General features: G+C 52.6%; 1 protein-coding gene across 2 annotated transcripts; it reads left to right on the top strand.

The window, feature by feature from the left end:
* The first annotated feature begins 10 nt into the window (after positions 1-10).
* Positions 11-21,459, top strand: ITGB3 (integrin subunit beta 3). 2 transcript variants are annotated; one of them, XM_068212460.1, is made up of 15 exons: positions 11-1,126; positions 5,725-5,810; positions 9,985-10,177; positions 12,112-12,364; positions 13,076-13,238; positions 13,825-13,986; positions 14,142-14,237; positions 14,403-14,492; positions 14,879-15,013; positions 15,659-16,088; positions 18,266-18,488; positions 18,767-18,867; positions 18,990-19,109; positions 19,914-20,036; positions 20,111-20,244. In XM_068212460.1, exons 1-14 carry the CDS (start codon positions 1,021-1,023, stop codon positions 20,003-20,005), a joined length of 2,250 nt encoding a protein of 749 aa, XP_068068561.1. In that variant the 5' UTR covers positions 11-1,020; the 3' UTR covers positions 20,006-20,036; positions 20,111-20,244. The 2 variants fall into 2 exon arrangements, with proteins under 2 accessions (XP_068068561.1, XP_068068560.1); XM_068212459.1 differs by lacking the exon at positions 19,914-20,036 and adding an exon at positions 21,123-21,459 and having other exon boundaries at positions 17-1,126; positions 20,111-20,277.
* The last annotated feature ends 5,852 nt before the right edge of the window (positions 21,460-27,311 follow it).

The following is a 27,311-nucleotide window of genomic DNA, read 5'->3' as shown; positions in this document are numbered from 1 at the left end:
GTCTGTGGTCTCCAACACTTCTAGAATGTGGCTGCAGCTCTTGGCACCCACAAAAACTTGTATTTCACAGATTGGTATTTCTGTGTGCTGGGTTGTCTTGACCCAGGGCTGTGTCATTATTGCCCCCAACCCCTGTCTCCCAGTGGGAGAGAGCATCCCAGGGAAATTACTCCAGCTCTTCTCTCCATTTTGCTCCCAATGTGTATTCCAAGTGCCTCAGTTTCCACAGCTCTGACTAGGACCCTGGTATTGCAGGGGAACAAGAGGTTTATAAAACACCTTCGAGAGACACCCACAAGCAATTCTGATGTTTCAGTGGGTGCAGTCCCTATGCAGATACCAATCCCTGGATTTGTTCAGCACAGGATAGATTCCTGAGGACACAGAGGGGAAAAAACAATACAAGTGAGAAGAAAATCAGGTCCAAATTATGTGACCCCAAGCTGAGCTTCCCTCCCTTTGAGATGTCCAGGTTTATATCCAAACTGCTGGCTCCATCAGGTGTGCTTCCTGGCTGGGTCTCCCTCAGCTCCCAGCTCTGCTTTAGCAGGGACATTACCTCTCTGGTGAGGGAGCTGAGAACCTACACTTTCATATTAGTGTGTATTTGCTCTATTTCTCCTTAAATCCTTGAACTCCAGCAGCTCAGACGGGGTTTAAAACCAGCTGCCTTTCAAGAGTTAATAAAAGGAAGGAGTGAACAAGGTTTTGTAAGGAATTAAAGCCAGGCGGAAGAGCCTATGGGAAAGAGCCCGTTAACAAGCTCCGGGGCTGCAGGTCACCAGTGCCGAGGTAGGACTCGCTGCCAGGGTTTATTAGGTCCTTGTTTAAGCCGAGAGAGTGAAAACCTCATAAGAAGCTGGCGGCAGAGCGGGCGGGGACACTCCGGACTCCGAAGCGACGAGGCAGCAGTTTCCTCCGGCCGCCCCACTCACCATGTGTGTCATTCACCCAGCCCTATGATTCATCTCCTCAGCCGCTAAAAGCCTCCAGCTACTCCAGAGCCGCTGCCCATCACTCATGGAGGGGCTGGTCCAAGCAGTCTCCCCACTCCGGGGCTCAGAGAAGATGGGACAACTTTCCGTGACACTCGGGATCCTCCTGCTCTGCGCTGCTGGCAGCTGGGGTAGGTTTACTCTGTCGCTTCTGTCACTGCTTATAGACATTTAGTGAAGATGTTGCCTGTTACTTCTACAAATCCCAGGACTTTCTGCATTCCCAGGGTCTGTGATTTCGTGGGAAAATCACTCGGAGGGGGAGCTGGCAGCCTGAGCTACAGTGCGTTCCCACATAGGAAGTGCTGCTCAGGCCGGTTGGGCTTCATGTGGGCCGGGGCCAGGAACTTCTTAAGGATGTTACAGGATCAAGACATACTTTAGTGGGTTATTCTTACTGGATGTGGCAGATCTTACTGGATCTACCTACTTTGTGTTTGGCTTTGGTTACTGGTTTGTAATGCAAGGACTGGGGTGTGACTTGGGCTTCATCCTTTATAAACAGAAAATTCTCTGGGAGAAGTCACATCAAGTAATCCCTCCCTGTGTCAGTACATTTTAAGGGCGGGGTGAGAGGCATTTATGTTAGCATTGCTGTCCTGTGTTATTTTTCTCATGGGTTTTTTGATGCTTTTCTTTAAGGAATCTGATTTCTGGCATCATATGATCTCAGAATAAATATAGTTTGTATTTTTTGAAGTTTTCCAATGTCAGAGGTACAGAAAAGCCTGGAAAAGCATCATCTCCCCCCCAGGTGTGTTCCTAGTGACTAGGCCTGAAAGGAAATCTAGAAACTGCAATATGGTGATTTATAAATTAGTCACATTGTTTTCACGGCCAGACTTGGGATTTGGGGCAACATTGTTCTGTCTAAAGAATTCCAGATTTTAGTGAATTCTCAGGAACAGCCTGAGGCTCTGATTCGCTGCCGGATGGAGCTGTCATTAGTACAGGACATGGGATAACCCCTGCAAGAGTTTGAGTTCATAGAGCTGCAGTTTGGAGCTGTGCACATATCTCTGGTGCCTGTGCTCAGTTTAGGGCATCCCATTCCCAGGAAGATGCTGGCAGGAAGGGAGAGGTTCGAGAGAAGAAACACCCCCAGAATGGTAGGGCGGGGATCTGCCAAGAAAGCCCAGATCCTTATCACTTAGTCAAACGGAAAGGCTGGAGAGGATGTGGTTTGTACCTTTATCAAGTTTCCTCAAATGTCTTTATCAGGTTTGGTCTGTGCTCATTCTTGCTCAATTTGGCAGAGGGGGAAAACAAAGTGTGTGGCTGTTCCTGCACCACACAGAGGTTACACTGGGACTGAGTAATTTTCTCCAGTCAGGACAGGGAGACGTTGAGCCACAGATGTCTGGGGTGTTTCAAGTGCATTACTTCCCCTAAATTCAATCCCAGGTTGGATGGGGCTTGGAGCAACCTGGTCTAGTGGAAGGTGTTCCTGCCCATGGCAGGGGGTGGAACTGGATGGGCTTTAAGGTCACTTTCTGGGATGCCCTGCTTTCACCTCTCTCAGGACCACAGCTCTGCCAGCCCAGGTGGGTGGTTCCCATCATTCTGTGCAGTTTATCTCCCATTTCCTTGTATTTCAGGTTTGCTTTTTTTCAAAAACTGGAGTCTTTGGGATCAGCTCATTGTGTGAGAGCAGCTGCTATCATAGTTTAAAAATGCAGGTTTTGTGCTTGGGTTTATTAATTTTTATGGCTAAGGAAAAAAGCTCCAAAGATGGCGGGGGGGGGGGGGGGGAAGTCACAAAAAATACAGAATTTGTTAGTATATGCTGTACTGGGATGGTGTTGAGCTGCTCACAGCCAGGTAGTGTCCAAGTCTGTGAAGGACTGCCAGGCACTCACAGGGCCAAAACCTGAGAGGACTCCAGCTGCAGCATCCTCCCCATCTTTCACATGCTCCACCTCCTCCACATCCTTCACTTCTACCCATCTGTGTTTTTGTTCCAGCATCCTCACAAGATCCCTGCTCCCACAAAACTCTCCCAACACTGCATCCCTGCATCCAGCCATGCAACCAGTGCTGGGAATGCCAAAAAAGGAACATTTCCCCATCGTGGGGGTGTCCAGTTTCCTGCTCACAGCAGGACCAACCTCATGTTTGGATGGTCATAACTGCCCAGGCCCTGCTCCATCCAGCCCCATGGAAATGCAGCCAAGAATGGCCCTGTACAGTGCTGGAGATTGGTTCCAAGGAAGGGAAGGGTCCTCCATCTCCAGGAAAGTGTCTTGGTCATGGAGTGATGGACACCATAGGGACCACAGGGCTGTGTGAGTCTGGGAGCAGATACAGACCTCCAGGGACCCCCCAGGCAAAGCCACCAGCAATGGCACAGTGGCATGATGTGACGTCAGACCCCAGGGCAGCCTTGGGAATGGCAACATCCCTCCCACAGGGACTTCCCAGCTGTAGCCCCACCTGAGCCCATGTGCAGTTCCCCAGCCACGACAGTGCTCTGCCTAGGTCTATGGCCTTCACTCCAAAATCCACCAGAAGACTGGATTTACATCCCCAGCAAAGAGAGGGAACACCAGATAAAGGACCCCTGGGCTTTGGGGTGGCAGCAGAAAGAGCGGAAAGGAAACCATCAGGGCCCAGGGGCTGCACACAGGCAGGAGGTAATTTGTACCAAATGGTGAGGAGCAGATGAGCTCAGAGGGTCCTGGGGCTCCTTAGCCTCAAGATCAGATTTCACAGCATGAGGAGGCACCCTGGGGCTCTGTCAGCAGACACGACTCCCTGGAATCCTCCACAGGGAGTTTTAGTGGAACCTGGTCTCATTGAGACCAGTGTTAACACTGCACAGGGGAAACTGAGGCAGGGAGTGGCTGAGGGACTAGGTCAAGTCACAGGGAAAACCTGTTTGAGGCAGGATTTGGACTGGTGAGTCTCATGTCCTGGAGCCCTCATGGAGACCTTGTCAGCTCTGCCCTTCCCCAGCAAGGTGGGTGCTGGGGCAGAGCCAGGTGACTAAACCAGATAAAACCCACCATGAGGGGACAAAACCCATGCTGGCATTAAACAGGAGCCTGTTCCATCCCTGAGGGCTGTCTGGGCAGTGCCTCCCTGGTTCCTGGAGGGCTGAGCTGGCTCCCAGCTGCACAGCACAGCACAAATCCATGGCACGTGCTCTGACTGCAGCCACCGGCACTTGGCAGGGCAGGAGGGATTTCACATGGACTCAGCAGGAGCCAGCGAGAGTCGTGGGAGGTGATGATGTTGCTGTTTTCAGAGAGCCTTTTGCCTGTCCTCTTCCTAGCCCTGTCCACCCAAGGACCAGTGTTGCTGCTGCCACATTGCTGAGGTGACCAACCTGTCACTCTTTTGGGCAATGTTACATTTAAAATCTGTCCTCACATGAAGCCAGGTATTTTAGGGTATGATGAGAGTTCTGGGCATGAGTGTCACCCCAAAACTGGCGCTAAGCAAGGCACTTGGCCTCAGCCTTTAGTTTAGTCTGGGACAAGGGGGAGCTGCAGGTGTCAGAGGTGCGATGGGGATGCTCTGAGGCACATCCCTAAGCAGCCACTGGCCCCTGGGACAGCCAAAGCCTGTGACACCACCCTCAAATAGACATACACGCAAACACACACACACAGGTGTGAACACGTGTGTACACTCCCTGGCTACATGCCAGCAGGCAGGAGTTCACGGTGTTGTGGTTGTGGTTCTGCTCAAAGATCTGACGATGTTGTTTCACCATTTCCTCTTTCTGCTTTGTGTTCCATTTCCTGTGGTTGTGGGACACTGCTGGGACAGCCCTGGGCAACCATGGGGGAACACAGGGCAGAGGGGGAGGCTCTAGTGCCCACTACTCCCCGCTAGCATCCCCTAGGCTGCAGTGTGTCCCAGCCAAGTGGGTACTTGGCTGCAGTTTTATCTGCCCAGGGAATCCTAAAACTGCCGAGATGCTTGTGCCCAGGAGGGAAGAAGAGCCAAGGGTGACGCCATGGCAGCGATGTCCCAGCCACTTGTCACATCAGCCGTTGGCAGCAGGAACCGCAGGGCCGCCCATTCTGGTCTGTGTCAGAGGAGCTCCTCCTGCCCCTGGGCTCCACGGGCATTTTGTGGCCCTTTAATTCTCCCCCACAGGCTCACCAGCCTCTGACCTTCAGGACTAGCAGCAGCAGGTATCTCCCAGAGTCCCCACAGCCACTGACAGAGTCCAAGCTCTCCTGGGACATTGGTGCCAACCACCACCAGCACATTTCTGGATTTGTGCCCTTTCACTACCCTCCTTTCCCTGGATTTGAAGCCGAGCCAAGACCAGACACTGAGTTTAGTGTCTGCTCAAGGTGTCAACAACCACCTTGGGTCAAGGTGATGGGAAGAGGCAGACAATCCCTGGCAGGGCTGTGGGTACCACCCTGCACCCCTGGGAATTCACCCTTTCCACTCCTGCTGCCCCAAAGTATTTGCAGGAGTGTCGGCAAGGATACATGAGCCCCCTGCCAGGGGGCTTCACTCCAACAGCCATGTGATGCTGCAGGTGTGAGAGGGCCCTTTGAGGAGCTGGGAGATAGGGAATGATGCTCAGCCTTGGGCAAGATGAAGCCCAGGCTGGACAGAGCAAGGAGGTAACATCCAGGGTTTGCAGATGGGAAAAGGGATTAGAGAAGGGCCCTGGTGGGGCTCTGGCTGCTCAGAAGCTGGTGGCTGAGCATACGTGAGTTTGGGTTCTGTGGGCCGTAATAACTCTGTTTTGCTGTTTCAGGGGGCAACATCTGCACCACCCGTGGGGTGAACTCCTGCAAGCAGTGCCTGGCTGTCAGTCCCCTCTGTGCCTGGTGCTCTGCTGAGGTAAGAGCTGGGGCCTGGAGCAGGGCCCTGAGAAGGGCAGGGGATGTAAAGGAAGGGAAGAACCTTTGGGATGAGTCTAGGTTACAGCCACAAGCTCAGTCTCCATCTGTTCCCACTATATCTAAACAGATTCCTTGGTGGCACCTGGCTCAGACCTCAGATCAAGGCACTTGGTCAGTGGGCACTGCTTCTGTCCTGCTCCAAAAATATGCCCCTTATCTGGGTGTGTTGGTGGGAGCTACATTGAGCTGGCGGGAAATTGTGGTGTGTCCACTAGGAATTCACTTTATCATTCAAATTATGTACATTTAAAAACTTGGTTTACTTTTGGTTTGCTTCTTGGAAACCCGTTGTAAAGCACTGGCTGAAGGAGCCTAATTCCTGAAAGGGCTGAAAAGGGAAAGGTGCCGGGAAGGCCTGCAAGGAGGAATTGAAAATACTCACCAGAAGTTAAGGGCTGGGTTTTAAAGTCTTTTTTCATTAGAAAAAAGGGGAGAAGACAAGGTGTCTGGTTTTGGTTACTCAGATAAAAGTGGATGTGAGTGCTGAGCTGTGGCTCTCTAATCATTCTGTTTGAGTAGGTGAGAGCCAAGCAGATCTGCCACGCTGCCCTTCAAAAATGCTGCCCTGGGGGTTAATCCATTGGGTAAGAGGAGGGAGTTTCCCAAGGGGATGGGACAGGAGCCCCAGGGCAGAGCCAAGGGAGGTGATGGGGATGGGGATGGGGAAAGGTGATGAAACCCTCAAGGCTTTCCTTGTTTTCTCCTTCTCTGTCCTTGAAGACCCCCTTCTATCAGCTGCAGCTGTGTCCATAATGCCCACTGGGACTTGGAAAAGACCTGGGAAAAGTGATCCAAGCTGGAAAACGCTGCTGGATAATGCCAGCAATTGTCTTTGGAATCAATGCATATCCGGAGGGTAGGCCTCTGGCTTGCTGTGCCCAACAGATCTGACGCTTGGCATGTGGTGTGAATAAAGATGTTTGTGCCCATCTTATCTCCCGCAAGGAGTGGCTGAAACATGCAGCTTGATAAGGGGCCTGGCTTCCCTCTCCATTCCCCCCTCTGAGGGGGAATGGTAGCTGGGCTGGGCTCTTCCTTCCCGGCCGCTGATCCTGGGCTGCACTGGTGACTTGACGATACAGAGGGAGCCGTGATGGGTTTTTTTTTTCCTCCAGATCAGCAAAGGTTTCCAAAAAAGGAAATATTTCCAGTGCTGCTCTGAGCTGTGCTCCCGGGCAGACACGACGAGAGTGAGGCAGCCATTCTGCTGCTAGACCCAGCCCCCGGAGAGCTGGGCTGTGCATTCTGCTCAGCAACTCTGCCTCCAACATCTGGACCACGATGTCTTAATTTAGCAAATGAGGTTTTTTCTGTGGGTTTGTTTCATTTCCCTGGGGTTGGGGAGGGTTCTGATACTGCAACCCCCTCTGTTTTTAAAGGGACAGTGCCCATATTTGTGCCCCTTCTGCTCCCACTACAGCTCTTTTCCACTCACACTGCCTTCACAAGGAGTCTGGGTTGATGATTTATTCCTGCTCCGTCCTGGTTTTGGATTGGAGAAGGATTTCATTGTGGTTTCTTGTGAACACTGACCCCCACCGAGCATTGATGCAGAGCAGAGTTGAGTTTTATTTATTTTTCAGAAACCTTGACTGCTCTTACCAACAAATAGATGTCCTCATCTGCTTTTTTGGAAAAAGCCAGCCAAGCTGTAACACTGAGACGGATCTCTAAATTCCTTTTGGAGATTATTGTGACAGATCCTTCAGGGTCTCACCCACCCAAAATGTCACCCACTCTGGGTCTCTTGGAGGCTAGACTGGACCAGATTTGGATTTCAGAGAAGATGCTAGAAGTTTTTAGCTTAATTTGTGGCAGTATCTGTGCTCTGAGCACTCCCAAGAGCTGTCCTGAAGAGAAGCTGATGCTGCATGTGGCTGTGTCCGAGATGAAAACAGAGATGTCCTGGGGAATACACAAATTCCCACAGGCTGCTGCCCTGGGAGCTCAGGGATGGAATTGGCTCTGCCAGAGCCCTGCCTGACTCTGCCCTCACTAATCAGCTCTGGAGGCAGTGATTGGGATAAAATAATCAGGTTTCCCATTCTGAAAGGAGCATGAGCAGATGTCTGCTCTGCAGTGGGACAGAGGGCAGGGAGAGCTGGCAAGCATCTCTGGGAAGGGCTGTGAGATGGCTGGGATAGAGAGGGTGCACACATCTCCGTGTAGGGAGTGGATGCCATCAGGACTGTGCTGACAGGGAATGGGTTTCTCATGGATGAAATTCCTGTGATGTGAGTTTGTCACCAGAAAGCTTGGGCTGCCTCCAGGTCACTCCTAACTAGGGGCTGTGCCCCAGGTGCAGAGTCAGCAAAGTGGCAGAGCTGGGGATCAAAAATAGACTGGGGGCTGCCAGGGCCTTGTAGCTAAAGGTCCCACTTTTGTGGTAGTTTTTGTTGTTGGAGAGGCTCCTCTAAGTCTAGAGTCAGTCACTATATTCAGGGCTTCAAACAAAGGGGAAGGATGTAGCCCTGGGGTTAAACAGTTTCTCCATGGAAATCTCACAGCCGGAATGATGCTGCTAATCCCATAAGGTGCCATGCGGCCTCTGAGATCCTTGGAGCTCCCTAGGATCTCCAGGTATCACTGAGCACCATGGTTAAAATCCACCTGCCCAGCATGCTTTTCATTTACATATTTTTCTACTGATTTCCCTGACTGGAATGTACATGATGATTGATGGGATCTGGAGTGAACCAGCCACCCCTTCCCACAGCAGGGAGCCCTGTGGAGTAAGATTATGGGTGGGTGAGTGTGAGGGAACTAATATGGAGGAATGACTTGTCCTCCTCTCTGTTAGCACACTGTCTAGGTGGGGGCAGGGTAGGAACACGCCTGCTGATGTATTTTTTTGGCTATCGCTTGGCCACAGTTTCCAGAGGGCCGTGGGCCAGCCAGGGCCTCCTGACACCATTTGTGTTTTTCTACTTATTTGTGTAAAACATACAAATTCAATCCTGGGTTCAACCAGCCTGAACCCAGTTCAGGGCAGTTGATATCCTGTATGGGAACTTCTCTGACTTCTCTAGCACTGGAAGGCTTAGCACTGGATTCCAGCATCCCAGGAGCAGGGAGGGCACTGAACCAGCCCCACCAGGGCTTGTGCCACCTCCCTTTGCTGCAGGAAGAGGCTATGGTGATCCTCTGCTGGAGGACTCTAATATAGAAAGATTTGGGCTGAGGGAGGGAGATAAAGAATCCCTTTGGAGGGGAGGGTGAGTGCTTCCTGAGCAGGAACATGAGGCGGCAGCAGATCACAGCAATGTTGGGTTGGGAGAGAAATTCTTCCCGTGTTTGTCCTCATAAGCAACCAAAGGGATAGGAACCGTCCTGAATGTTCTGTGATAAGGATGAGAAGCCAGAAGCTTTCTAGGAAAGGAGGGACAAGGCTGGAGCTCACCATGACTCCACACTTTGTGCTTCCTACCCCTGACAGGCTCTTCAAGGCTTCTCCTGCAGCCCCAGTGCCTTTGCACTCTTTCACTCCTTTTTTGGTGCTCCTTTCCCTAGTCGGATCCATCCATTAGGAAGCTGGAGAGCTGGAGATAAGTCTGATCCACTTCCAGACAGGAACTGAACACTGCTCTGTGCAATGAGCTCACCCACAGTGGACACACTCCTTGCTCATGGCAGGATTTCTAAGGGCCCATGTTGGAAAAATGGGGGGAAAGGTGATTTGTCTTTTGTCAGAGTAATAAATAATTATAAAAGTCCCACACTGCCTCTACCCAGCTTGCCATGTTCACATCCTGCCGCACCCTCCTCTAGCCATCCCAGAGAGACAGGATTTCCTTTTAGCTCTGCCAAAACCCAAACCTAAGGCTCCAGCTGCCAAGAGTCAGGAGGAGGTTGGCAGGGATTTGTTATCCATCATTCCTTGGCAAGGGCTGATGGGCTTCTGCAGGAGTTGGTCCAGCAGGAGTTGCTGATCCCAAATCCCCTCTGTCTGCTGCCTTCCTCAGGCAAGAGACCACGTGCCCCAAGAAGCCTTTGATCCTGTTCTGAAGTTAGGTGTGATAAAGCAGGGGCTCTCCAGGGAAAAGGTGGGGGGGTGCTTTCTCCTTCTCCCAGCATAGTCCTGGGAGGCTCCTGACTGTGTCCCTCCCCCGCAGGTCTGGGCACACTCGGCCCCTCGCTGTGACCTTCATGCCAACCTCCTGCACAACGGCTGCGGGCAGGACCACATTGAGTCCCCCAGCAGCAGCGTCACCATCCTGGAGGACCGGCCCCTCAGCAACAAGGGCTCAGGGGGGTCCACCACCACACAGATGAGCCCCCAGAGAATACAGCTGAACCTGCGGCCAGGTAAGAGCCCCTAGACTGCTGTAGGAAGGGGGAGATGCAGTGGGAATAACCCAAAGGGCTCAGAGGCATCACTCTGCCTCACTGGCCAAGGTGGTCTTGTATCCTTCAGGGTCAAGGCCAGGCTGCCAGCAGCACAGAATCCTCCAGAACATATCTAGTGGGCAGTTGAGCTCTCTGATCATTGTGTTCGTTCTCTTGCCTCGATCCTGAGGTATTTGAGGGGCAGGATAGGATGCGACTTCAACAACACATAGGGTATTTTATAAAGCCCAGACCTGAGGCACAGCTGCTGTGCTCAGACTTCTGCCTGGGTAGATGTCAGCTCATATCTAACAAGCCACGGAGCAGCTATCAGGGTTGGGCTGCCACCAGATCCTTGTAATATCCCAGGCTCTGTTCAGCCAAACAGGCTGGAGCCAATTAATGGCTCTGGTCCTTTACCAGCATTCAGGAGTTTCAAGGATGCCAGGCAGGAGGCAAAACAATAGGGCACATGGCCTCTGTGCACATCCCTGGGCATGGGCAGGAGGAGTCCTGCCCCACTGGAAGGATAGCAGGCAGAGGAATCTCCACACAAACAGGACGTGGAGCTTCGAAGTGGCCCTTGTTCTCTTTAACTCTAAAGGTTGTTGTCAGGAGGCTGGTGAGTATGCTGCTCTGAGGGCTGTCAATCCTTGGAATAAAGGATTCCTTGGAATAAAGAGGAGAGACCCCCAGCTTGATACCATCTTTGCCAAACCAAGAAGGTTTGGCATAAGTCATCTGCCTTGACTCATGAACCAAGACCAAATCATGAAGGATGCAAGCAGGACAGGTCACAGCTCATGTCCCACAAGCTCAGAATCCTCATGGTTTCTTCTCAGTGAGGACAAACAGCTGCTAAGCACAAAAATGGGACCCCCGGCTCCATGGTGAGTCCCCTGGCTCTCCAGCACAGCTGGAGAGGGGATGGAGCTTTTTGGGCTATCATAAATTTTGAAACTTTCTTCATCCTGAAAGAACGCGGCATGCAGATTTAGACAGAAATGTGAAAATAATAATAATTTAAGCTCAGTTAAGGCCTTTTTTTCTCAACATGTGAGGTGTTCCGACAAGGCTGCAGCTGTGCCCTGAGTTATGTTTCAAAGAAACCATTTCAAAGATCAGAAGAAAGGACCTGTGTCTCTTAAAAAGGCAGAAAGGAAAGATCAACCTTAAGTGTTTCCAACATTTTTTTTTTTTATGTGCAAAAGTCATCAAAACTGGGATGTTTCCCAGAAGGTTCTTTCTAAGGAGGTTTTTGTTTCAATGGAGAACATTGCACCAAAATTTTCTCAGAGGGGTTGGGAGAGCCAAGAGGAGAGGAAAGGAACTGGGATGAGGGAGGGTGCAGAAAATGGTCAAAGTCCATGGAAGGTCAGAGAAGTCCAAAGAAGCTTTGCAGCCTGCCTTGTGCTCCCTTTAAGACCTGCTGCCCACACACTGGGCACAGTGGGTGTTTCCCTCATTCCATCCAGCTGTTCTTATAGGATATCTTGAGAGGTCAGCCCTGGACAAGAAGATCTGCTTGTGTTCCAGCACTGAGAGTTTAGGAGAACAGGAGACATAACCCCCATCTGCCATAGAATTCCAGAATGGTTTTGGGATTGGAAGGGACCTTGAAGACAATGCTCTTCCACTCCCTGCCATGGGCAGGGACACTTCCCACTAGACCAGGTTCCTCCAGGTTCAATCCTACCTGGCCTTGGACACTTCCAAGGGTTGCACAGCACATCTCCTGTGCAAGCACCTGACTAAGGGTTTTGTCCCTCTGTCTAAAGGTAATGTTCTCCTCTTAGAAGCTTTAACCATCCCCTTGGGTTCCTGCTGCTCCCCCCCCCCCCCCCCCCCCAATACTGTGGTGAGCCCCCCTTCCAGGAGACAAGATCTCACTCTACTGCCCTGTCACTTTGCAGATGACTCCCAGGTCTTTCATGTCCAAGTGCGTCAAGTGGAAGATTACCCTGTGGACATCTACTACCTCATGGACCTGTCTAACTCAATGAAGGATGATCTGAGGAACATCCAGAACCTGGGCACAAAACTGGCCAGTGAGATGCGTAAGCTCACTAGCAACCTACGCATCGGCTTTGGGGCCTTTGTGGACAAACCCATTTCCCCCTACATGTACATATCTCCTCCAGAAGCCGTCAAGAACCCTTGCTATGAGTAAGTCCAGGTTGAGGGAGTCCTGTAAGGGCCAGAAGTTGATGGGATACCACTGCAATATGGCTGGAAATCCACATCAGTTGGTGAAGAACTGTAGCCCATCGAAAGGACCTATGTTTGAGAGGTTCCTGAAAAGTTGTCTCCCACGGGAAGGACAACAGGCTGGAAGAGGGAAAGAGTGTGAGGGGGAAGGAATGGCAGAGGTGTTAGGAACTGAATTCATCCCCCATTCCCTGTTCCCCTGTGCTGCTAGGAGAGGGGTGGGCAGAGGAGTGAAGTTGAGCCTGAGAGGAAAAGAGGGGAGTGGAGAAAGTGGGTGCCTGATTCTGGACAGGGTTTAAACCTTGGTGCAATCTGTGTTCTGCTGGCAAAGGGAGGAGGAGCAGGTCTAAATTAGAAATATCATTATCACAGGAAAGCTCTTGAGGGAAAAAAACTTTGCGTCATGTTTTCAAAAGAAATGTTGAGGCTGGAAGAAAATTACTCCTAAAAATCCCAGCAGAACTGAGGCTGGGAGCTGACCTGAGCCCAGCATCCCTTCAACATTAATTTTATTTAAAAGGTGCTTCACCAGCCTCAGGCTCTTGGGAGGGCATTGGGTCCCTCCAGCACATCCTGGGCAGGACCATGGGATGTGGGATGGCTGTAGGGCAGGAATAGGCGCTGGAAGAGCCTGATGAGCCCTGTGCCCTGAGTGCTCTCCTCCCACAGGATTGGGGAAACCTGCCTGCCCATGTTTGGGTACAAACACGTCTTGTCGCTCACGGATGAGGTGACTCGCTTCAACGAGGAGGTGCGGAAGCAGAGCGTCTCCCGGAACCGCGATGCGCCTGAGGGCGGCTTTGATGCCATCATCCAGGCCACCGTGTGCGATGTAAGGGGCAGGAAGGCCTGGCTGGGGTCAGGACAGGGTCACCAGGCTGGGCCAGGTGGGTTGGCAGGGACCAATCAATCCCTCCAGGACATGATCATAAGCCTTGTTGAGTTGTTGTACGACTGATTTCTGGAGAGGGTAAACATTCAAGTGAGACATTTCCAGCCCAATAGTCAAGGGAAGAGCAGGACGCTCATGGGATCATGGTAGGGGAGAGGAGCGGAGCAGGTGCTCAGGAACAATCCCATGTCAGCCCTGCAGTGACCAGTCCAGAAGGGACAACACCTCCTGTACCTTCACCTTGGTTTTGCTGGAGATCTTGCTTCCCTGAGTCATTAGCCACCTTGATTAACACTCTAACCAATTAAAACTCATCTTCCACCTACAAGCAGCCCATGCCCACCTTCCAGACCCCACACTCCCACAGCACTTCCCTGCGAGAGCAATTACTTTGGTTCCCTGTGCAGAGGTTGGTTTCTATGACCAAGCCATTACCCCCTGGCACAAAGGCAGTAGTGGGGTGCTGGCACATGGGACTGCCCTCAGCATGTGCTGACACATGACTGGGAGCTGCCTTTCACTGCAGGAAAAGATTGGCTGGAGGAATGATGCTTCCCATCTGCTCGTCTTCACCACAGACGCGAAGACCCACATCGCACTGGACGGGCGGCTGGCTGGCATCGTGCAGCCCAATGATGCCCAGTGCCACATTGACAAGGATAATTTCTACTCTGCCACCACCACACTGGTAAAGCCTGACCCAGGCATGAGGTTGTGGAGCTCAGAGCACCCGTTGGGTCCCCATGGGATGGGAAAGGTGTTTCAGCCATGGCTGGAGAGCATGATGGGGATCAAGGTGGGGGGGTGTACATGTTCCTAGGTTATAGCTCTCCTATTCCCCAGGACTATCCTTCTCTGGGCCTGATGACTGAGAAACTCTCACAGAAGAACATCAACTTGATCTTTGCTGTGACAGATACGGTTGTTGGCCTCTACCAGGTACCAGCTGCAAAGCCACCCTTCTGGGGGGCTGGTGGGCCATGGGTAGGTGGACATGGCTTGGTGGTCTGTCCTATCAAAACTCCCATGTTCCTGGACAGGGTTTCACCCAGCCATGGCACATTTGCCCATCACAAACAGAACCTGTTTATGATATTCCTACAGAACTACAGTGAGCTGATCCCAGGCACAACCGTGGGCACCTTGTCCAGAGACTCCAGCAACGTCCTGCAGCTCATAGTAGACTCCTATGGGGTGAGTGTGCAGTGTAATGGCCCCACAACAGCACTCTCCCTAACAAAACAGCCACTGCTTCCCACTGCCAACAACCCACAGATTTGTCAGCTCCCCCAGTCCTAAGCATTCTCCCTAGAACAGCTGTGAGCATCTGCCTCCACCCATGTGTACAGGCACCCTGGGGGCAGGAGATCACTGTGTTCACCACCTGTCCTTTCCTGTCTTGAAAACTTTTCCCTGTAGACAATGACATGGCTGAGGCTTGAGAAAGACTTGGGGCACTTGGCTCCTTTCTCATGTGCATGGGAGCATCACTGTGGTGCTGGGGGCAGGGGAGGACCCCACCAGGGCTAAGCCCTGCCCAGCCTGTGCTGTGTCTTCATCAGTCCTCTCTCCTTCCCTAGAAAATCCGCTCCAAAGTGGAGCTGGAGGTGCGTGACCTCCCTGAAGAGCTGTCCCTGACCTTCAATGCCACCTGCCTCAATGACGAGGTCATCCCTGGGCTCAAGTCTTGCATGGGGCTCAAGATCGGGGACACGGTGAGGATCCCACTCATGGGCTTGGCTTTTCTCCCCTCTACATAGCAGCACTGCCAGGCCATCTGTTGCTCTGCACCAGCACCATCTGCTTGTCCCATGACTTCCCAGGTGACACGGACCCTGGAATCTCATCACTAGAGGGAGAGAGGTCCAGCAGGGTGGGTGCAAGGAGGAGAATGCTTTTTTGAATCTGCTGGATGCAAAACTCTGTGATCCCTCTAGCTCAACCTGGGCTGCTCCCCACAGGGCATGGGAACCTGGAATCATTTGGGTTGGAAAAGCCCTCTAAGACCATCAAGTCCAACCACTAACTGATCTCTGACAGGTTCACCACTAAACCACATCCCTAAGCACCATATCTACATGGTTTTTGAACACTTCCAGGTACAGTGATTCTACTTCTTCCCTGGGCAGCCTGTGCCAGAGCCTGACAAACCTCTCAGTGAAGAAATTTTTCGAATACCGAACGTAAAATTTGCCTGGTTACTGTGGCAAGCACATTATCTAGCCCACATTGTGCTGGGACATCTTTGATAAGCTTTGATGAGCCCAAAGAGATCTGGTGGCTCCCATTTCTGAGCTCCTTAAGTTGGGGCATGGACTGGAGCAGATACTGACATCCAGACACACACCTTTGCCCTCCAGGTGAGCTTCAGCATCGAGGCCAAAGTGCGGGGCTGCCCCCAGGAGCAGCAGAAATCCTTCACCATCAAACCTGTGGGCTTCAAGGACAGCCTGACTGTGGTGGTGAACTTCAACTGCGAGTGCTCCTGTGAAAGCCACGCCGAGGCCAACAGCCCATCCTGCAGCCATGGCAATGGCACGCTGGAGTGCGGTGTGTGCCGCTGCAACCCTGGGCGCCTGGGCTCACACTGTGAGTGCTCGGAGGAGGAGTACAACCCCTCACAGCAGGACAACTGCAGCCCCCGGCCGGGCCAGCCCCTGTGCAGCCAGCGTGGCGAGTGCATCTGCGGGCAGTGCATGTGCCACAGCAGCGACTTTGGGAAGGTGACGGGCAAGTACTGCGAGTGTGACGACTTTTCCTGTGTTCGCTTCAAGGGCCAGATGTGCTCGGGTGAGTGCTGGGCTTGGCAGGGAGGCAGCTTAGGGCTGTTTAGGTTGCCTGAGATCATGGGCAAGGGAGACACCAGTCATTTTGGGGCTTGTCTTGTGAGTTGTCCCCACCTCTGACTTGTTCAGCCATCCCTGCACTAGCCCTGGTCTGAACTGATGCAAGGGAAATTATTACCTTTTTGGCCACTGATATCACCTCCTATGCCTGAGAGCTGGGAGCGGGGATGGGCTTAGAAGGTTAAAAAGGAAGCCTGGTAGGGCTGGTGGGGACCAAGCAAAGCAGCTCTGGGGTGTACAGGGCAGGGACCTTGCTTGAACCATACAGCTCAAACACATCAGAAGTACTGCTCTGCAGGAGGAAACCCCAGGGTGGAGGGCGAGCGGTGGGGAGAGGTGGGTTTTATCCTCCACCCAGTTCTGGAAGACTTCCTATTGGCTAAAGTGTTGGGGAAGTAAATCCTCCCTAGTTGCTGGCCTTACAGCATCTCCCCTCCTCAATATTCATCTCTGCCACATGCTCCCAGACTTCCCCTCTCCAGTCCAGCTGCTCTCAGTACTGGAAAGAGAGGACCAGGTCCTTGGGTTCTCTGGTTCCCCTCCCAGGGAAGAAGCCCTCCTGCAGAAACCCCATCACAACAGCAGTTCCAAATGTCCTGATAGGCCAGGGCCTCTTACCTACCAGGAACCTTCATTTAAGGTTCCTTCCACCCACATCTCCAGTAAACACTGAAAATCTGAGTGAATTGCAGTGCTCTGCCCATCTCATGTATTTAAGGGATATGAGAGAGGCGACAGTGCGTAGGAATGAGGCATGAAACTGTGGCACGTCCTCTCCAGGAGCAGAGCACCCCAAAACTGATTTAAGAGGGGAATGGGAGAGGGGTAGCCACTGCCATTCCTAACCCCAGCCTCCCTCTGTAGGCCCAGAATAGGTAGCTGCTAACAGAGTGCCAAAAAAAGCCACCGCTTCCCTGCTGAAATCCCAAAAATCCCCAGGAAAACATCAGTGGCCAAAGGTGATTCCACTCTGCTGGAGCCCAGCCTGGATGAGGTGAAACCTGGGGCCAGATGACACTCAATTCTTGCTCCATGATAACCCCAAATTGATCCCACCTGCCCCTCAGGCCAACTTCATGGCTCACACTGCCTCTGTGCTGCTCAGATTGATCCTTTATCTTAACAGCCTGCTGATAATGGAGATGGAAACGCTGGGTTTCCCCCACCCTGAGTAGTCAGTGTCCTCAAGGAGCCTGTTTCTGTTTGAACAAGGGCTGCAGGTCCCCAGGATGGGTGAAGGGCAATGATGAAGAGCTGCCCCTGGCCAGGGTGGGCTGTTAATTAATCTGAACTCTCTGACCCCGTAGAGCCACTTCTCCCCAGCCAACCCGTCTGTTTCCGTGCCTTGTCACCCAGCGTGGCACTATTTTCCTGTGACTCAGCCCTAGTTCCTCATTAATGGGGTTATACAATTATTTCACATGCCAATGCCTCCAAAGGCATGGCCAGGATGGTGCCCAGCCGATCCTCCGCCCGGAGCAGCATTCCCAACGTGTCCCACTGTGCTCAGGGCTTAGGACAGGTCAGCGCCTGCAGCTCCACAATGTTTCCACCACTTGCTGTGTCTCATCTTTGAGCTGAAATAAACCACAATCCAAATAGCTCCAGGGTTTGGCAGGATTTGAGCATGCCTGTCCGTCTGTCTGACTAAACCAGTCTCAGTGAGCATGTGTTGGGCTTTTCCCAGCAGTCAGCTTTCCCTGTCTGGTCCAGGCCTGAGAAAGGAGTCAGACTTGGGGACTTTGACCATATGTCGTGACTCAATGTGAAATTCAAAGCCACAGAAAGAACTTGACTTGCTCAGAGACAGATCTGATGGAGCATCTCCAGTTGCTGCTGCTAGAGCTGCTAGAGCTGGGGCAGCTCAGCCTGAAATGTGGGAGTTTGATCTTGCTTGGGTGGGATAAGAGTGTTTGGGACATGGTAAAGGTCTGGGTTTGGTGTGAGCTTCTCTGTGTTCCACCCCAAGGACAGTGCAAAGGAGTTGTCCTAGGTGGCCAGTCTGCCTTGCAGTGCCCACAGAGGGTGAACTGCCACTCTGGGTCCTAGGCACCCATATGGGGAATTGCTAACAGGCTCTGGGAAACACTTAGAGTTCTGATGCCTTTTGGTTGTCCCCAGGCCACGGGCAGTGCAGCTGTGGGGATTGTCTGTGCAACTCAGACTGGACAGGAGACTACTGCAACTGCACCACACGCACTGACACCTGCATGTCCAGCAATGGGCTGGTGTGCAGCGGCCATGGCTCCTGCGTGTGCGGCCGTTGCGAGTGCACCCAACCCGGCTCCTATGGAGACACCTGCGAGAAGTGCCCCACCTGCCCGGATGCCTGCACCATCAAAAAGTGAGAAAGAGCAGAGGGCTGGGACAGGTCATACCACATTGTGGGCTGGCAGGCTGGCAGGGACCTGGGATAGGTCATATTCCACTGGGGAGCTGGTAGAGAGCTGAGAAGGGTCATATCCCCTCATGGAGCTGGCAGCACTGGTGGCAGGAGCTCTCACCATCTGCAGCCTAGTAGGGTTGGGACTGCTGTGGTTTCCACAACCTGAAACTGAAAGGTGTGACAGTTCCCTGAGGAGAACATGGAAAAGCTCACGGTACCTCCCTCCTCTTCCGCAGGGATTGCGTGGAGTGCAAGAAGTTTGAGCGGGGAAAGCTAGTGGAGCAGCAGTCCTGCAGCCGCATGTGCCGTGATGAGATTGAGACGGTGCAGGAACTGAGTAAGAGGAGACCCAACCCCTGTCCTAATACGTGGTAATCCAGGGGGCTGTGTGTGCCACCATGATTTCCCTCTGTGTGTGCACCCCTCAGCATGGGGACTCTGAGCCTCTCCCTCTGGCAGGTGACAGGGGGAAGGATGCCGTGAACTGCACCTATAAGGATGAGAATGACTGTGTGATGAGGTTCCAGTATTACGAGGACTCCAGTGGCAAGTCCATCCTCTATGTCATCGAGGAGCCTGGTAAAACCCAGCTGCCATGCTTAGGCTGGGGGCTGCAGAATGTACTGTGCTGGGTTTCTGTGCAGAACAAGGGGATGTTGAGTTCCTTCTGTATCTCCCACTCCAGCCAGGCTCATGGGGCACCACAGCTGGGGGCTGAGAGGGATAAAAAAACTTCTTTGTCCCCTGCTCAGTGCCAGCAGGCCATGATTTCCTGCCTCTCAGGTATCATGTTTCCTAAGTTATTTCATCCCCTCGTTGAGGCGAAGGATGGGGGTTCAACCTTCCCACCGCCCTGATCCCGTGTTTGACTTTGTGGGGGTGATTTTTCTTGGGAAGCAGATAAGAGAAGGCTCCCATCAGCAGCTCTGAGGTCTCCACTGACCTCAGCTAAGCCTGGGACTGTGTGGCTGCAGATCCTTCAGAAGCAGGGCCGTGAAGGCAGCCACCAGCTCTCACTGCAGCTGTCTGCCATGGGCAGGGTACAGCCCACACTTCCCAGCCCCACAGCCAGATGGGAGAGGAGAGGCAGGGCAAAGGCTGGGGTGGCCACATGGCTTGGGTCGGTGTGCAGAGGGAGCAGGAGCAGCAGAGGCTCACACTGGATCTCCCTGCCCCCATTTGCCAATTCAGTGTTGACACGCAGCCAGAGGCTGGGGTGGGGTGTCAGTGGGCTGGTGGTTTGGGCCAAACTTCACAAGCACAAGGACTTGGTCTCCGGTGTCATCCCTCACTGTGGGTGGGACCTGTGATGCCCCTGATCTGGCTCCAGGCTTGGGTGCAGACCCCCACCCTACAGACAGGTGCTCAAGTATTTTGGCACAGGTGCCCCATGGATGGGAACCTCCTTCACAGAGCCTGGTGTGCTCAGGGTAGAGGCTCCTGCTTGCTGTCAGAGGAGGATGATGCCCTCCTGAGACCAAAGGACCTCCATGTACCCATGGCCAGGTAGCCCCAGAGCTGCTTTAAGTTGCCCTGGGGGTGCTGAGCTCCCTTCAACCCTGCCCTCCTCTCTGCTCCAGACTGTCCAAAGGGGCCAGACATCCTGGTGGTCCTGCTCTCAGTGACAGGTGCCATCCTGCTCATCGGCCTCGCCGCCCTGCTCATATGGAAGCTCCTCATCACCATCCATGACCGCCGTGAGTTCGCCCATTTCGAGGAAGAGAAGGCCAGAGCCAAGTGGGACACGGTGAGGGACAGTGGATTGGGTGTACTGGGCAGGAGCCCCAAAACCCCATAGCCTGTGCCTTGAGGTATCGAGATCCCAGTGCTCCTGGCATGAGAGCCCAGCTGCTGACTGTTGTCCCATGACATGGGCCTTAACAGCCAGCTTGTCCCATTCCTCTCTAAAGCCTGGGACAGTGTCCCAGGCAGCACTCAAGGTGACACTGCCAGCTGGGACACCCCTTCCCTGAGCCTGCTGTGGTCCCAGGGGCTGTGCACAGGTGATAGGAGATGTCCTAGATTATTTTCCCCCCTCCAGCATATCCAAAGCACCTGTCAGCAGCATGACCCCCTTACTCACTGCTCACAGCAGTGTTTCCATCCCATGAGTGAGGTAGAAGGTCTCTCCTGCTACAGGATGCTGGAAAGCACTGAGGAACCCCAAGCACAAGGGAGGGGGCTCAGACAGCACTGGTACCTGTCCCCCACCTCTCCTCCATCTCCTAACCCCCTACAAAGGGATGGGATGGGATGGGATGGGATGGGATGGGATGGGATGGGATGGGATGGGATGGGATGGGATGGGATGGGATGGGATGGGATGGGATGGGATGGGATGCTCTTTCAAGAGGTCTCTCTCTTCCTGAGCTCCTGCTGCTTTTCCTTTCCTCCACAGCAGCTTTTCCCTATTCTGCCCCATGAAACCTTATGGGGAGCCATTAAACTGCTCATCCAAAGCCTTGAGTGGAGACAGAGATCCACCACTCCATGCTGAGACAGTGCCTCAGTTACCCCAGATGTTAAGTAGAACAAATGCAGATGCCAAGCACAAAGTGATGATGTTCTTTTCCATCTTCCTTCTTCCTCCAGACCCATAACCCTTTATATAAAGAGGCCACATCTACCTTCACCAACATTACATACCGTGGGAACATGTAAGGATGCCACATCCAGCACTGGCCATGGGATCAGCTGATGATCCGTGGGATCTCCTGGAACCCAGTTTACAGAAGAGCTTGTTTGTGTCTGCCTGTGTGAATGACTGCATGTGATTTAACCAGTCCCTGACTGCCTCCAACCCATATTGTCTCTCACCCCACTGTAACTGCAGGGATGTGCTTTCCATGGCAAACCTCGGTCCTTACCTCAGCGGGTTGCTTGCAAAGCCACCGGCCCCCCATACACTGAACACAGAGAAATGGGATGATCTCTGTCAGTCTGTGAACTTCTTTGCTGCTCATCGGGCCACAGGAATTTCAGGAGCAGCTGCTTGAACCACATGCTGAGCTGTGCTCTCCTCCATAGCCTGTGCTGGTGAAGCTCTGCCCACTCGGAGTCCCCTTCTGCACTGGCCTCAGTCCCTCTGGGCACAGGAACCTTCTCCTTCAGGACAGGGCAGCTGCCAGCAGGCAGGAGCCATCACTGGCTTTGGGGGTTCAGGAGACTGCTCGAGCAGCTCAGCAGCTCCTTTCTTCTTGCAACCATATGTCACTGGTGCTGCTGTGACCCAGGGTAGTAAAAAGCTGTGCCCCACATAACAGTGCCCTCCCTCGCTCCCTCCAGTGCATTCAGTCTATACCACCTGCCAATTCCATGTAGGATTAGCTGTGCTGGTACCAGCTGCAGCCTGGCTCAGCCCCTGGGATGGTGCTGAGTTCCTCCTGTCTGCCTCCACTGTCCCCATGCCACAGCACACATGGATGTGCAAGCAGCTGCTTCGGGAGGGTCATGACACCTGATATCCTTTGAGCCTGGCCACCTCTCTCCCCTTACTGTGTTTTATGGACTGTGTAACTGCACCATCCCTGGACTTCTGTGTGGCTCAGGGTTCCAGGAGAGCAGGCAGGGGTCAGGCTATTTCCTGCTGCCTGGAGCTGTGTGTCACCAGAGGAAAACAAAGAGCTCTCCCAGGGGCAGTGCTGGGCTGGAACAGTACTGCTGCCTGGTCCCTGCCCTGCCAGAGCACATGGCTCAATTCCCCTCAATTGCCCCAAAAAGCAACAGTGACCTTGCTCCCATCATGAGGTTGGCCCCAACAGCCCCAGCAGTGTGTTGGCTGAGCTGGTGGTGGCCCTGTGTTCCCTGGCTGGCCTGTCCCAGCAGTATGGGAGCAGGGGCAGCGGTTGGTGCTGGGTGGGATCTGGGGCTGAGCCCTGGAGGGGGGCCAGGGATGGATGGGCAACACCAGAGTGCCAGTGATTCACGTCACAAAAATAAAAATAATAACAAACAAACAAATAAAAACCAGGGAAAAAAAAAAAAAAAAACATAAAAAAACACCGCTCAGACTACTATCAATTTGGTCCCCAGCCTATGCCCATGTTTCTGCCCTGAGGGCAGCCCCTGACACCCCAGCACAACTGGGGGAGCTGGTTTGAGATGAGATGGGTTGACAGATAGCAGAACTTGGGCAAACAGGGCTGTGGGCTCCCCATTGGGGTCTCTGCTCTGTTACTGGTTCCCTCCTCAGGGTCAATAACAAGTTGGGGGGCACAAGGAGGGCCAGAGCTACTGCAGACTATGGTACTGGCAGCACCTCACTCCCTTGCAAGTGGAGTGAACCCCAGCATGCCACATCCTATTTGCTTGGGTCTTTGACACCCCACACACACCCCATGCTACCAGGTGCTCCCAACCCACACTGTATTCAGGCACCCTGGGCAGTGTTCAGTGTCACCAGCTGTGCCAGGCAGGAGCTCAGTGGGTGACTACAGCACCCAAGTGGAATCTGGGCTTGAGTGGAGGTAGGCCCAGCTTGGTTTGGCCCCAGCCTGAGCATTTTATCTGCCAGAGTGCTCAGGGAAAGGTAAAGGCAAAGGCAGAGCCTGGCTGCAACATGAAGAAGCATGATGAGCCCCCCTCAGGCTGCCTGAGACTGCTTCCACTGGAGAAACCCCAACGATTGCACATATGCTATTCAGGCAGGAGACTTCCATCTCCCATGGAGCTGTGGGATGAGGCAAGACCCTAGTTTATCCTAGATCACTGCCCCCTGATGCCAGGGGCATGGCTATTTGCAGGATCAAGCCCATGACCACAATGAGCAGCTGTTGGGAGTCTGGAGTGATGTTTTGCCCCAAAATCAAGGCAGTGTCGCTGTGCCGGCCAGAGTAGAGGAGAGGGAGCAGACGGAGGTCCCTCCTGGGGCAGGCCGTGAACTTTGTGGTTGCTCTCAGCTCCCTGGGAGAAGCCATTTGGGAGCTGTAGTAGGTCCAAATCTGTGGAACGTGCCGATTCCGGGCTACATGGAGGCTGTTGGAGCCCGGCACCACTAGATGGTGGTGTCTACGTGTTCGGCCCAAGCTTTCCACCTTCTGGGCTGCTGAGTGATCATCTCCCATACTGGATAGGGACATTTGCCCCACGGAGGTTTCCAGGGAGTGAGGACACCCTGAAACCCATCCCACTGACACAGCTCCTACAGCAACACTTAAGGCCAGAATTCTTTTTACTGCTACTTTAATTCCCGGAAGCACTGAAGTACTCTTTCTTTGGACCCCATCAACTCCTTTTGTAAACTGTTTTCTGTTAATAAACCCCAAAAATGAGCAAAGCACTTCCAATACAGACAGAAGATGCCAAACGTGCATTCTTTCTGATTCACAAACCAGAATGGGGTTTTCTATGTGTCTAGGGAATTTTCTGAAATGAAACACATCTCCCCATTCATTCTAGGGAAGCAGGTCAGTGTTGGAGTGCTGAAGTCCCAACATTCTCAATGGAAATCCATTTTCCATAACAGAGTCTCCAGGAGGTCCTGAAGGACATGACTGTAGATGGTGAGTACATCGGCACTTCAGGATATTTCAGGATGTGGAGCATTTGCTGGGCAGAAAGCTTAAGATTTGGAGAAGAGAAGAAAGAACTGGAATTAAAAACAAAAAGCTAAAATGCTGCATTTTCCTTGGCACAAAATCACAGAATAATTTAGGTTGTTGTATTTTGGGCTCCCCTTCCTCAAACATATTTGCTGAGAGAATTGGGATTGTTCAGCCTGGAGAAACAAAGCTTCGGAGTGACCTAATTGTGGCTTTGCAGTACCTGAAGAAGCTGGCAGGAAAGATGGAGAAAGACTCTTTTACAAGGGCCTAGAGTCACAGGACAAGGGGGAATGGCTTCCCACTGCCAGAGGGCAGGGTTAGATGGCATATTGGGAAGAAATTCCTCCTTGTGAGGGTGGGGAGGCCCTGGCACAGGGTGCCCAGAGCAGCTGTGGCTGCCCCATCCCTGGAAGGGTTCAAGGTCAGGTTGGGCAGGGCTTGGAGCAACCTGGTTGAGTGGAAGATGTCCCTACCCATGGCAGGGGATGGAATGAGATGGTCTTTAAGATCCCTTCCAACCCCAACCATTCCATGACTCTAACTCACTCCACCTTCCTCCATAGTCCTGGGGACATGGTTGACATCCACAATGTAGATTCCAGCTATCCCCTTAGCCAGCGAGGAGGTGCAGGAAGTCCAGGATACACCACAGGAGAGGACCAGCATTCCCCTCCTTGCTCTTGGCTCCTACCTGGCCTCTCCTTCAGCAACCCAGTGACAGAAACCCAGGGAAACTGCTGGGTGTCTGCAACTCTCTTTGGGTCACCCTGGCGTGGGACACACCATGCACTCAGCACAGCTTAAATTCTCTCTGTTTTTGCACTTCCCTTAATCTTGGGTTGAATTTTTGCTTTGCATTATATGGCAGAGAGGCACAGTGGGAACTCGGTGTGTCTCAGCAGTGCCACCCCTCAGTGGGGCACAGGAGAAAGGGCTGTGTCTGTATGCTTGCTGGAGCACTGAAGGAAGTGATGGGTTATGACTGGCCATGGAAAGGTAATTTAATCTTCTTGGCCTCAGCATCCAACCCTGCTGGGAGGGAGGGAGTTTCATTGCATTATTGTGGCGACATTTCTTTAGATCCTGAGATGGATGGAGTGGGTGAAAGGCAAAGGAGTCACTATTATTATTATTAATAATAAACTCTTTTTGGCAAGTCTCTCTGTGCTGACTGCCAGCAGGCAGGGCCGTTTTCCAACAATTTCTTGTTACAAAGAGCGCAACCATTGTGGATAATCTGGGCTTTGACCTGGTCACAGAGGAGACTCACTTGATCCCAGAGCCATGGGAAGTGTCAAGTCTGGATTCTGTGGATGGAGTCTCTCCAGCTGCCTTTTTGCTGTCACTCCCGAAGCCTGAAATCTCCCTGGAGTGCTGGCAACACTCCCTGCTCCACTCAAACATTGCCTGGGCACTTTCCTAGGGCACAAGGGTGACACCCAGGACCTCAACTCCATCCTGGGCTCCACAGCCAGCAGGGTTCACCTGACCAGCAAGGAAAGCTGGAAGCCTTAGGACAGAGGAAGGTAAGGCTAGGTATCTAACTAGAAATCTTTGGGAACCAACAGATTAGTTAAAAGCCTCCTGTGTGCCTGTACTGGTGCTTGTCAGATGACAAGGATGTGATGTTAACATGAGGCAATTGATTCCCTTAAAATATTGCAGTGGTTCCCACACACATGGCATAAACACGGAAGCAAGTCTCTGGTGGTGAGGGACTCATGGCTCCTCCAGCAGTAAAATCATCCTCCCCTGTCTCAGCAGGGTCTAATACCTTATTTTTGTACCTCCAGGTACCACAGAGGCATCATGCTATGATGGGGATTTCTGCCCCTGGATTTAGTCCAGACTCTCACTTTTTCCCTGTTTCCAGTTTGTTTCAGATGTTCCTGGCTAAAAGAGCAGAGGCCAAGCTCTTCCCTTACCAGATGGAACACAGAAAGAGTCAACCCTCACCTTTTCTGGCTAATGATAAACTGCAGGGAATTGTCCTCCCTGCCAAATACCTAACCAGCACTGTGAAAAATAGGGATGGATCCCCATGGCATAACTTGTCCAGATCTTCTCAAGGCTGCTGGGATCTCTGCTCCCTTTGAGCTCTGTGAAAGCAGGACAAGGCTCAGTCACAGCTCTGACCACTCTCCTCCTCTTCAGTGCACAGGAAAATTTACTCAGGCAGCTTCAATTATCAGAGGAATCCTCCACCTCAAAGTATTTGGGAAATGGGTGGAGTTGGCAACTCTGCCCCAGCAGAATTGTTTCAGATTATCAGGTGACTTGCCTCTGTGGGATAGAGAGGGAAGTGCCCCTCTCTACTGGGGTATTTGTGCCTCATATAAGAACAAACACAAAACACAGGGGCCCCAAGGTGAGATTTCCAGAAAAGCTTTATATCTGGTTGCACATCCAGAAGATCGCCATGGCTGCTCTGCACTGCAGAGGCCCTGCTGGAAGTGCCACCACGGGCATGTCACACCCCTGCACAGTTTAAACTCCCCAGATACTACATCCCTCCAAAGCCTGGGTGCAGCAGCTGGTGCTGAGTGGGGCTGGGCTTTTTCACAAGCAAATGTCTCTCACTTTTGTCTTCTGGTTGCCACTCGCAGGAGCTCAGGGACAGCACCAGCCAGTGTGGATGGATGGAGACTCCCTCAATTGTTGCTGAAAGAAGCCCCACAAAATTTGGAAAGAGGTGAGTCACCCTGTGCCTCCCTGTACATGCTATGAACAAAATTACAGAATCCCAGAATGGTTTGTAGGGGGACTTTAAAGCCCATCCAGTCCCACCCCTGCCATGGGCAGGGGCACCTTCGCTAGACTAGATTGCTCCAAGCCCCATCCAGCCTGGCCTTGGGCATTGCCAGGGATCCAGGGGCAGCCACAGCTGCCTTGGGCACCCTGTGCCAGGGCCTGCCCACACTCCCAGGAAGAATTTCTTACAATATCCCATCTAACCCTGCCCCCTGTCAGTGGAAGCCATTCCCTGTGTCCTGCCACTCCAGGCCCTTGTAAATAGTCTCTCTCCATCTTTTTTTGGGACTTCCCTCAGGTACTGGAAAGGGCCACAGTTAGGTCACCCCAGAGCTTCCCATCTCCAGGCTGAACAATCCAAACTCTCTTAGTCTTTCCTTGCACAAGAGGTGTTCTAGCCTTCTAAATAATCCGGGTGGCCTCCTCAACTTCCATCCTTCCCCCTTCATCTTCCCTCCCTCTTCCCAGGAAGCCAAATAAATAAATA

This window comes from Anomalospiza imberbis, chromosome 22, assembly GCF_031753505.1.
Source record: "Anomalospiza imberbis isolate Cuckoo-Finch-1a 21T00152 chromosome 22, ASM3175350v1, whole genome shotgun sequence".
Lineage (NCBI taxonomy): Eukaryota > Metazoa > Chordata > Aves > Passeriformes > Viduidae > Anomalospiza > Anomalospiza imberbis.
Note: the sequence above shows the minus strand (reverse complement) of the source record. Positions and strands in the feature narration are given on the sequence as shown.